Source organism: Urocampus carinirostris, chromosome 3 (genome assembly GCF_059441175.1).
Source record: "Urocampus carinirostris isolate Australia breed hairy pipefish chromosome 3, RoL_Ucar_1.0, whole genome shotgun sequence".
NCBI classification, from domain to species: domain Eukaryota; kingdom Metazoa; phylum Chordata; class Actinopteri; order Syngnathiformes; family Syngnathidae; genus Urocampus; species Urocampus carinirostris.
The window spans coordinates 1878677-1890000 of NC_142351.1; the positions used below are offsets into that span (position 1 = coordinate 1878677).

An 11324-nucleotide genomic window follows, 5' to 3' on the forward strand; every position below is an offset into this window, starting at 1 on the left:
CACGTCTTGCGGGGCAGAGGTTCGTTGACGGACTGACAAAGGAAGAGTGAGAGCACTGAGCTTAAATAGACTGTCAATGGCGCCACACGAGCGGGGCCAATCGGGCGCCACGGCAACCGTGACAATATCATGACAACTGCAGTATTACTCCGGATATACCGCAAACATTTCAAAAATGCTTTTATTTTGAAAAGCCGTCGGATGAAAGTCTTCCTTTTCAAAACAGATCGAAAAGAAAATAGAAGCTGGATCTTGATTGCTAAAGGAGAAGAAATGGGATCTGCACCCAGGAAGGCGCCCCCTATTGGACAACATTTTGATGGCAATTTGGCCCCTGACTCTCGACAATTGCCATAGAAGGTCTCTTGCTTTGACTTGGGTGACATCTAGTGGTCAAAAGTCACATCTGATGACAGGACCATTTCCTTTGGACTTCTTTTATTGTTAAACGATGCATTCGGCGTACTTTTTACTCATTTTATCTTGAGAGGAATGAAAGTGACTGAACCATTTCAAGGCAGTGGAGTATCTCTGACACTTCGTTTTTTGATGTAGCGCCCTCTTCTGTCCTTTATGAAGGGAAAGAGAGTTTTCAGAATGACGTCATTTTTAGAGGGGGTCTCGAGCCCCCCCTTCAAAATGACGTCATTTTTAAGGGGGGGGGGGGGGTCTCGAGCCCCCCTGGAAACGGGCCAGCTACGCCCATGGTTATACTATGTGTCCTATGTCTGTTTTTCTCCTCTTTAGCTCTACTTTGAAGTTCTCAGTTAGAAAAAGTCCGACGTTGCCGGAGATGAAAAAAGGCTCGGGCGACTCAGCACGAGTGGCTCGGAAGGAGATTTTCATTTTGTTTAAAGGGATCCGTTTTTTTTGTATTTTTCACGAAGACGGCTAAGTGAAAAACGAACGCCGTCAAAAGTCCGCAGCCGACGGCGACGGATCCTCCATTCGATTCCCGAGGAGATAATTGCGGCGTCTGGCGAACAAAAAGAGATCATTGACCCGGGTATTGTGCGCGGGCGATGCGAGCGAACGCATTTGCAATCGGTACGAGGCGGATCGCGTCACCTTTTATGCGCGGCTAAAGACGCTAACAAAGACGCTAACAAAGGCACTAACGCGCGGTCCCGCGAAGAGCTAGCCCGCAATTAGCAAACAATCGCCGCCGAAACGTTAGCATACGAATGAAAAGCAGCCGTCGCCTATCGACTGGCATTTCCGGGGAAAAGGTTTTGGAGATTTATCGGAAGAAGCGAAATGCTAGCGTGCTAGCGGTTGTAACCGAACAAGCTAACATAGCTGTTGACTGCATAGAGTTGTTAGCATGTAGTCGTTAGCGTCTATACATTAGCATAAACTTGCTAGGGACTTCCTTAGCTTTGACTCGCTAGCGTTTGCTCTTTGCTACGTCGTCGTTAGCATGCGGTCTTTTCGGTCCGCCCGTTAGCATCTACTCGTTAGCATGAACTCGTTAGCTGCCTTCACTTTTTTATTCCAATTCTTTTTGTCTTCTTCTTTTCCCTTTTTTTATTCTGCTTTTCATTCTTCTTCCTTTTTACCTTTTTGTTTATTTTCCTTTTCTTTTTTTCTTTTCTTTTCACCTCATTTTCTTTGTCTTTTCTTTTCTCTTCAAATATTTTGGATGTCGTTTTTCTTTTCTTTTTCTCCTTTTCTTTTGTGTTTTCCCTTGTCTTTTTTATTTTTGTCTTTTGGTCTTTTTACGCGTCTTCTTATTTTCTTTCTCTTAGGCGTCTTTCTCTTTTCTTCATGGTTTAATCATCTTCTTTCTTTTTTCTTTTTCAGTTGCAAAACAATCGAAATAACTATCTTCTCTTGTTTTCTTCTGTTTTTCTTGTTTTCTTTTCTTTTACCTTCACTTCCTTCCTTTTCTTTTTTTTGCGTTCTTTCCTCATTTTTCATTTCAAGTCAAGTGATTTTTCATCTCATTTGTTTTTTCTTTTCCCACTATTTCTTTTCTTTTATCTACCTTTTTTGACTGTGCTTTTTGTCTTTTTGTCCTTTTTTCTTCTTGTTATTTTCTTTTCTTAGCAGTTTTTCCATTGACACTTTTTTTCTTTTATAAATTTGTTTTATCCTATGGATGGTTTTTTCTCTTTTTTGTTCTTCCCTGACTTTCTTTTTTGTCTCCTTTCTTTCGTTCTTCCTCCCCAAGTTTTCATTTATCTTCTTTTTCTTTTACTCATTCGACCGTATTCTTTTGTTTTATCTTGTCCTTTTCCACGTTCTTCTCATTCGCCGAGAAGGAAGAAAAAGAAAATGGAAGCCTGAAGGATGATTCCCAATTTCCGCTTTCGCGAGACAAGAGACTGTCTGCAGTACAAGGCTTGGCCACCAGACGGCGCCCGTTTGTTGCGTTGGTGAGAGCGCTCACTCTTTTGCTTTCCTTATTTGAAGACACCGACGAATCCATAGGAAGATTTTTTTCTTCTTCTTTGGCTTGGATCCCACCCGAGGGGCTTTTCCTCTTTCCTATTTGTGGCGTTCGAACACGACGGAGAAATTGGAATCGCAACGTGAATACGTTTGTTCCTATGAAAAAGAGAGCAGAGTCTTAAACGGAGTCTTTCACCGAACCGATTTGATTTGGGAAAAAAGAAAAAGAAAAAGAGAAAAAAAGAAAAAAAGAAAAAAAGAAAAAAAGGGAAAAAAGGAAAAAAAGAAAAGAAGACAAAAAAGAAAAAAAAGAAAAAAAAGAAAAAAAGAAAAAAAGAAAAAAAAAGGAAAAATGAAAAAGAAAAAAGAAAAAAAAAGGAAAAAAAGAAAAAGAAAAAAAGAAAGAAGGAAAAAAGTAAAAAGGAAAAAAAAGAAAAAAAAAAAAGAAAAAAGGAAAAAAAAGAAAAAAGAAAAAAAAGAAAAAAAAGAAAAAAAAAGAAAAGAAAAAAAGACGAGTGCTATCTATATCGATGATTGTCATTTTCGGGTTGCGTTTGCAGATTTTCACATTAAATAACCGCAGAAGAAGAAGAAGTCAGTACAAATAAATGCCTCAGAAACAATTAGGAGAAAAAGAATGATATTTATTAGCAGTCACATCAGCGATTTCAGAGAAATAAAGCTACATCCATAGTTATATCTTTATTTCAAATGGTTTCTCTTAAGAGAAGACGTCAAATAAATAAGAAAACAAACATTTGGAACCCATTTCAATGGAAACTAGAGCCAAATATTTGTGTTTCTGTCTTAAAAAGAAGAAAGGAAAAGAAATTCATTGGAATGATGTCACGCTTGCCAAGGCGCCCCGTTGGCCCCGCCCGTGTGGCGCCACCTGTAGCTCGTTGACGGATCGGCTTCCCTTCTATTTAAGCTCAGTGCTCTCGCTCACCCTTTGTCAGTCCGTCAATGAACCTCTGTTTTTCGAGGCGAGCCTTTTTTTTTGCATGTCCTGGTTTTTTGCTCCTGTTAGTCTCCCGCTAAGATCTGTTTGATCGCCACCACGTCCGCTCTCCCGTCCCGAAGAACCATCTGTTTTTGATCACGTCTACTCTCCTCTCCTGGCCTTCGACTCGTTTCCGATCTCGATCGCGTTTTTGCTTTTCTGTCCCGGCGAGCGACCCGCTTCTCCCGAATTGTGGGCGCCACCCCCTCCCTTTCTTCTCATAAAATTTGTGAGAAACGTTACGCGAGTGGGTCCTGTCTCCATTTTGGTCTTGAGAAATTAAAAATAATGAGCAGGAAAAATAGGATCTTTTGGGGAATATTGATGAGCAAAGCCATCTGTCTCTGTCTATGATCAGCATTGCTTATCCTCAGTAGGGTCACGGGAGCGCCGGAGCCCGTCGTCGGGGAGCGGGCGGGGGACACCGCTCTTCAAAATGAGCGCTAAAAGACATCAAATCAAACGGCAGCCCTAAAAATCATTCGTACGGAATTGAACGAGTCCTCCGTTTTGATGAGTCCTTTTTAACGAAGTCCACGAGAAGTTTTTTTTCTCACTTTCCTGTTTGTTGCGTTCAAACTCGACGGAGAAATCGCAACGTTGATAAATCCGTTCGAATGAAAGAGAAGTTTTTAACAGTTCTTTTTCATCGAACCAATTTGATGGGGAAAAAAAAGAAAAAAAAGAAAAAAGAAAAAAACGAAAAAAGAAAAAGGATGGAAAAAGAAAAAAAAAACACGAGAAAAAATGAAAAAAAAAGAAAAGAGAGAAAAAAAAAGAAAAAAAGAGAGAAAAAAAAAAGAGATCAGATTTAGGAATTTGGTTTCATCGTTTTTTTTTGATTGTTATTTTGAGAAAAATGTAAAAACGTTTTGTCTGAAAAGAATAATAATAATAATAATAATAATAATAATAATAAAATGATTCCAACAAACAGATTTGAAAAAAAAACACAAAAAAGAAATGCGAGTACTCTAGAGCGCTAGTTTCCTATATGGTGCCCGCGGGCGCCCCCTGTTGGCAGTTGAGGTGCCCGCACGCGGACCTATTGTCAAAATAGCGCACCACCGTTGGGTCATTGGGATTGTCGAGTCGAACGTCTTTTCCTTTTTTCTTCTTTTTTCTTTGCGGTTGACTCACACCATTTCACCCTATTTCCCTATCGAGCTCTTTTCTTTTTATCTCTCTCTCCTTCCTTTCTCTCTTTCTTTCTTTCTCTCTTTCTTTCTTTTTTTTCCTTCTTTTCTTTCTTTCTTTCTTTATTTCTGTCTTTCTCTCTCTCTCTCTCTCTTTCTCTCTCTCTTTCTCTCTCTCTCTCTCTTTCTCTCTCTCTTTCTCTCTTTTTCCCTTCTCTCTTTCTTTCTTTCTTTCTTTCTTTCTTTCTTTCCTTCTGTTGTGGTAAATACACTTGCATTTGTAGAATAGATTTGCATACATGTAGAAATTTAGAAAAGACTTGCTTACAGTTGTGGGAAAAGGTCGTGTTGACATCTCTTCGGGAAATTCTTGGCAGACAATTAAGTTTCCTTGAAGATAGAGTGCAAGGAACGGGAGTCTCTGTATAAACTGACCTCAGGTTGTTTGGAGGAGCCATCTCCTTGTCTCCTTATAGGGAGACGAACGAGAAAAACAAAATTCCGAACTGGATACGTGATACCGGACCGCCTTTTGGGGTGAACTCAATTGAAGCTTTAAAAACATTGTCATGTTCCCACAGCTCTCTGAGAAACTTCATTGACGCATCAATAAAGTTGTATCTCCCTCCTACGAAGCTGGCTTCTGTCCATTTTCCTTATCCACATATGAGAAGACTTTTCTCTCGATTATCGAACCTGCGATTTCCCCAACACTTCCTTCCTTCTTTCTTTCTCTCCATCCTTCTCTCTTTCTTTCTTTCTCTCTTTCTTTCTTTCTTTTTTTCTTTCTTTTTTTCTTTTTCTCTCTCTCTCTCTCTCTTCAATTTCAATTTACTTCTCTCTCTTTCTCCCTGTCTTTCTCCATTTCTCTCTTTCTTTCTCTCTCTCTCCGTCTCTCTTTCTTTCTCTCTCTCTCTCCGTCTCTCTTTCTTTCTTTCTTTCTTTCTCTCTTTTCTTTATTTTTTCCTTTATTTTCTTTCTTTCTCTCTTTTCTTCTTTCTCTCATTCTTTCCTTCTTTGTTCCTCTCTTTCTTTCCCTCTCTCTTTCTCTCTTTCTTTCTTTCCCTTTTCTTCTTTCTTTCCTTCTTTTCTTCCCCCTCTCTTTCTTTTTCTCATTCTTTCCTTCTTTCTCTCTCTTTCCTTCTTTCTCTCATTCTGTCCTTCTTTGTTTCTGTCTATCTTTCCTTCTTTCTATCTCTTTCTCTCTTTCTTTCTTTCACTTTCCTTCTTTCTTTCCTTCTTTTCTTCTCCCTCTCTTTCTTTCTTTCTTTCTTTCTTTCTTTCTTTCTTTCTTTCTTTCTTTCTTTCTTTCTCTTTTTCTAATTTCATTTGAATTCAAGCGAGCGGTTTCGGGCTTATCACGGAAGAGAAGGAGCTGTCCCATTTTTGGGGCGCGGAACCTTCCACTCCAGAAAAACATCTCGTACTTTCGTTTCGGTCGTCACGGTTACCGGTGTGCCATCATCATCATCATCACCACAGAGGAGGAACGTGTAGAAAATTAGCTTTTATTTTGAAATGATGAGGAGTTCTTCTTCTTCTTTTGCCTTTTTTGGGTCTCTTCTGGGTTGGCCGGCATCACAGAGCTTCCAGGAACCTGAGCACAAAAAAAAAAATCAAGAAAATACTCAAATAGAGGGCAGTGTGTCGTATCGATCGCCCCCTAGTGGTGAAAAGACTTCATTCATGAAAAAAAAAAAACACTACTCGCCTCGAGGCAGCGGACGTGTTTGGCGGCCATCTTGTTGAGAAAGGTAGGAATCCAAAATATTTCTTTTTTTCTACTCGTTGACTTTATGTTTTTCCTGCTTTTTTTCTTTTATTTCTTCTTCTTTTTTTCTTTTGATTTTTTTTTCTTTTTGATGACTTTTGACACATTTTTTTCTTGCTTTTTCCCTCTTTTCTGTACTTTTTCCCCTTCTTCGCTTGCTTTTTCTTCCTTATTTTTTTTTTCTGTTTTTGTTTTTTCTTCTTCATTTCTTTCATTATTTTAGCTTTTAGCCCTTCTTTCTAGCTTCTTTCTTTTTCTTTTTTGTTACACTTTTTTCTTTCCCTTTCATTTTTTTCTTATTTTTTTCTTGTCTTTCCCCTTTCTTTCATTTTTCCCTTATTTTGTTCTGAGCTTTTGCATCTTCTTTTTCTTCCTTTTCCTTTTTTTGGCTGTTTCTATAATTCACTTCTTTCCTTGTTTTCCTCTTTTCTTAGATATTACTCCTTTTTCTACTTTTTTTCTTTTTGTTTCCTTTTTTCTGTTCTTATTTCCCCTTTTTCATTTCTTTCATTTTTTTTTAGCTTTTACCCCTTCATTCTAGGTTTTTACGCTTTTTTCCTGTCCCTTTCATTTTTTTTTATATTTTTCTTGGCTTTTCCCCTTTCTTTCTTTTTTTCCCCTTTCTTTCTTTTTTTCCCCTTATTTTGTTTTTAACTTTTAGGCCCTTTTCTTCCTCTTTTTTGCTGTTTCTATAATTCTCTTCTTTCCTTGCTTTTTCTTCCTTATTCCTTTTTTTCTGTTCTTAGTTTTTCCTTCTTCATTTCGTTCATTTTTTTAGCCTTCAGCCATGCTTTTTAGTTTTTTCCTTTTCTTCTTTTTCTTTCATTTTTTTCTTATTTTTTCTTGCCTTTTCCCATTCCTTTCATTTTTTTTCTTATTTTGTTCTCAGCTTTTCTTATCTTTTCTTTTTCTTCTTTTTTTCCTCTTTTTTGCTGTTCCATAATTCTCTTCTTTCCTTTTTTCATTTTTCTTTTCTTATATTTTACTTTTTTCTTTTCGTTTGTTGTCGGTTTTCTGCTCTTATTTTTTTCCTTCTTTTATTTCTACCCATTTTCTTTCGTCTCTTTTTCCTTTTTTTTCAATTTTCTCTTTCTTTTATTTCTACCCCTTTTCTTTCTTTTCTTTTTTTTCTCATATTTTTTCTTTTTCTCCTCCTTTTCTTGCCTTTTTACATTTTCTCTTTTTTTCCTTTGTTTTGCTTTGTCTTTTTCTTTTCTTCTTCCTTCCTCCATTTTTTTTCTTCTTCTTTTCACAATTTCCTTTGGAACGGAAGGAATTTTCCAGATCTCCTACCTGAGCCGACACTTGTTGAGAAATATCCCTCTCCTCTCCGGGAACGATCTTCTCCGAAGACCATGATCTACATGGGAAATAAAGACAGAAAGAAGAAATTGTGATTTACTGGTGTAGACAGACCCAAAATGCTCATTTTTTTTTAGATTTCTTCAATCTAAAAAAAAAATCTAGAATCAATCTCCAAATCTTTATTTAAAAAATGTCGGCGGTCGCTCACCAGCATCTTCACTATTTCTTCTTCCCATGAGTCCCACGAAAATGTCGTGCATTTCCCCTTCCGGACAGAAACATAGGCAGGATTATTTCAAGGGACAGTATGTAAAAAAAGAGATAAAAACAGATAAAAGGAAAGAAATGAAAATAGAAACAAGGACGGAAAGGAAAAAGAAAATACGAATATAAAAGGACGGGGGGGGAGACAAGAAATATAAACATGAAAAGAGTGAAAAGGGAAATAATAGAAATGAGAAGAAAAAACAAAAATAGGGGAATAAGAAAGAAAAAGGGAATAGGGTGGAAAAAAAGACAGGAAAATAAGAAAAAACAACAAAAATAACTGTCTCAGAGTATTACAAAATAATTCATGTATTTTTGCTCGTATTTCAAATCAATAATGAAGGGAGGCTCTCAAGAATACACACTGTGCCTTTAACACAAAAAGACACACAAAAAAAAAAAACTTACTTTTTTGTGGGTTTCGCTCCAAGGTGGCATCTGGAAACATAATTTGAAAAGATGAATGAGTCAAAAAAGGAAAAAGTTGAAAAAGGGAGGAAATGGAAAACCAATGCAGTAAACTGAAAGGATCATTTCAAAAGATAAAGGAGTCGAAAAAGGAAAAAAGAAAAAGGAAAAAGGGAGGAAATCAAATACCCATGCAGTCAACTGGAAAGATCATTAGAATAGATGTAAGAGTCAAAAAAGGAAAAAGGAAAAAGGGAGGAAATGTAAGAGCATGGCGGGAAACCGACCGTCAGCCTGTCTTCTTCCCATCAAGCCCACAAAAGAGTCATAATCCAGATCGCTGAACCTCCGAACCACCTCGGGACTCTCTTGCCCCTGCGCACAGAAACCACCTCGAGAATATTTCTTGAAAAAAAAAAGGAAAAAAAAGAAAAAGGAAAATCGAAACTTACGCGTGACGTCATCCGGCGCGCTTCCGGTTCGGCGCATCTGGACCGAGCGAGGCCGAGTTCGGCCAGGAGGAGGAGGACGCACACCAACCCAAAACTTTTGCTCATTTTCACAGCAAGGCCTGACGGGAAAAATCACAATCGCCGTCGGCAGATTTTTTTAATGAATAGCACCGCACCAAGAAGGCACTTTTTTCCACTCTCTAATCAGTTATTGATTGGTCGTTTGATCGAGGAAAGGAGAATACTTGGGCACATTCTGAGCGTCATGACGCACGGCAAACCACGACATTTTGGCCATCAGAATTGCACCAAAAACACCTGAAATGTTTCATATTTTTACTTAATTCCTCACGGAAAATAGCAGATTTTTTGATCAATGAAACCGTACCAACCCATTCTCTCTGATTAATGATTGATCTATCGATTGGTCGTTTGATCGATCAAGGAAAGGAGCGCACTGGAGAACATTCGGTGCGTCATGACGCACGGCAAACCACGCCATTTTTGCCATCGGAACTGCACTAAAACCACTTCAAAGCGACATTATATATATACATATATATCATGCAATCACTGATGTAGATAGCACTAGTCTTTTTATTTATTTTTTAATTTATTTTATTTTCCTTTTTTTTTCCCTTTTCCATTTTCCCTTATTCTCTTTTTTTGTTTTTGTCTTTTAAAAATAATTTCTTCTTCCCATTTTTCTTTTTCTTTTCTCCTTTTTCCCTTTTCTCCTTTTCCCTTTTTCCCTTTTTCCCTTTTTCCCTTTTTACCTTTTCCCCTTTCTCCTTTCTCCTTTTTCCTTTTTTCCTTTTTTCCTTTTCCCTTTTCCCTTTTCCCTTTTCTCCTTTTCCCCTTTTCCCCTTATTCTCTTTTTTTGTTTTTGTCTTTTTAAAAAAAAAAACATTTTCCCTTTTTTTTGTTTTTTCCCTTTTTCTTTTTTTGTTTTTTCTTTTTTCCCTTCTTTTCCTTTTTCCTTTTTTCCCTTTTTCTCTTTTTCCCTTTTTCCCTTTTTTCCCCTTTTTTCCCTTTTTCCTTTTTCCCCTTTTCTCTTATTCTCTTTTTGTTTTTGTCTTTTTTTAAAAACATCCTTTTCCCTTTTTCCCTTTTTTCCCTTTTTTCCCTTTTTCTCCTTTTTCCTTTTTTCCTTTTTCCCCTTTTCTCTTATTCCTTTTTCCATTTTTCCTTTTTTCCTCTTTTCCACTATTTCCTTATTCCCTTTTCTCCTTACTCTTTTTCTCTTTTTTTTTCTATTTTTCTTTTTTTTCCCAAATCAAATTGATATATTTATTTACAAAAACGGCCTCTTCTTTTGGCTTCAAATTCCTCCAAAGTCGTCACGATTTCCTTCTCCTCGCTGCGATTATTGAACAATCGATTGTCTTGGTTTTACGCACGGGATGCAATCGGACCGGCAACAAAACCCGCACCGTTTCTCTTCCCACTATCGATTATTGATCGGCATAATCCCCTTCTGCGATCGATTATCCCTCAATCAATGGATCCATTTCATGATTTCGGCAAAAAAAGCCCCCCCCCCCCAAGTGAAGCGTTCTTACCTGATGTTGGAGAAAAAGTGCGCGAGTGCCGAACGCGGAGGAGAGAAGCTGTGAATAAATGGGGGCGTCCGCCCTGAGGGGGGTCCATAAATAAGGGCTGTTAACCAATCAGCGAGAAGCCCGGTGACGTCACAGCCTAGCCCCCCCACGCACCATCATTAAAGCGAAAAAGGCGGTGGTCTTAAATCGGGGCGCGGCCATTTTCTGTCCTCAATAATCTTTTTAGGAAGTCGTTATCGGGACAGCAGCTGCCTTCAAATCGGATATAAGGAGACAGGGAGGGAGTTTTCGCTTTCCAACCGAACCAAAAACACACAACTTTTCGGGCTGGTACTTTGTTCTTAAAGCGGTATTACCGAAGTGTCGCACGAAAGTCGAGTCGAGCGCTCGAACCACTCGATAGCTCGCTAAGTGGCTAAAAAAGGATCTGTGTCGTTGGCTAGAGAAGGAAACAGGTGAAAAAAACGAAACAGGTATGACATAGATAGCTAAAAGAGTCAAAAGACGTGTCGATAGTAAACTAAAAACAAAGCCTTATAGCTCGCTAGAAAGAATGTCCTGAACCAGAACCGTATCGGGACCCAAACGCGTGACGTTCTCACACAAAAGCCTTTGATTTTACAGGCTCATACCTCACTGTGAATGTGTAAAACTGGAGTGTCATGCCAATTTTGTTGTCACCCTATGTTAACCCATTTTGGAACAATGACAATAAAATGTGGAGTCACGCACGTTAGGAAGCCGGTCTGGCGTGGAATGATAGGAAGCCAGAGGCCGACGAGATAGATTCGGGATAACGAAAATAAACAGGGGAAATTAGACGGGAACGAAAACTGGATCAAACTAACAAACAGGACGAAAACAGAGGGAAACAAAACTGAACCTGAAATTAAACAGGACCAAAATAAACGGGAACAATACCGGACTGGAGATATCACCAGGGAAACAGGACCGAAACAAAACTGGAACCTGAAATTAAACAGTGCAAAACTAAACGGGAACAATACTGGACTGGAGATATCAACA

General features: G+C 38.3%; 2 protein-coding genes across 3 annotated transcripts in view; one reads left to right on the plus strand and one right to left on the minus strand.

The window, feature by feature from the left end:
* The window catches only part of LOC148368257 (uncharacterized), a 541253-nt gene that overhangs the window by 321375 nt on the left and 208554 nt on the right, over positions 1 to 11324 (plus strand). The gene's annotated exons all lie outside the window — the stretch shown is intronic.
* tac3a (tachykinin precursor 3a) lies at positions 6005 to 10351 on the minus strand. Of its 2 annotated transcripts, XM_088330270.1 has the most exons (7): positions 10299 to 10351; positions 8737 to 8855; positions 8572 to 8659; positions 8285 to 8314; positions 7818 to 7874; positions 7598 to 7664; positions 6005 to 6130 (listed from the first exon to the last, which is right to left on the minus strand). In XM_088330270.1, the coding sequence occupies exons 2-7, from the start codon at positions 8839 to 8841 to the stop codon at positions 6112 to 6114; spliced, it is 366 nt and encodes a 121-aa protein (XP_088186396.1). In that variant the 5' UTR covers positions 8842 to 8855; positions 10299 to 10351; the 3' UTR covers positions 6005 to 6111. The 2 variants fall into 2 exon arrangements, with proteins under 2 accessions (XP_088186396.1, XP_088186397.1); XM_088330271.1 differs by lacking the exon at positions 6005 to 6130 and having other exon boundaries at positions 7594 to 7664.

Bases quoted from the DNA above. Each gene is read 5' to 3' on its own strand.
- tac3a (XM_088330270.1), bottom strand. From the start codon at position 8,841: ATGAGCAAAAGTTTTGGGTTGGTGTGCGTCCTCCTCCTCCTGGCCGAA. The intron at 8,660-8,736 runs GTAAGTTTCGAT...TTCTGTGCGCAG, and splicing joins CGCGCCGGATGACGTCACGC to GGGCAAGAGAGTCCCGAGGT. The intron at 7,875-8,284 runs GTAAGTTTTTTT...TCTGTCCGGAAG, and splicing joins GGAGCGAAACCCACAAAAAA to GGGAAATGCACGACATTTTC.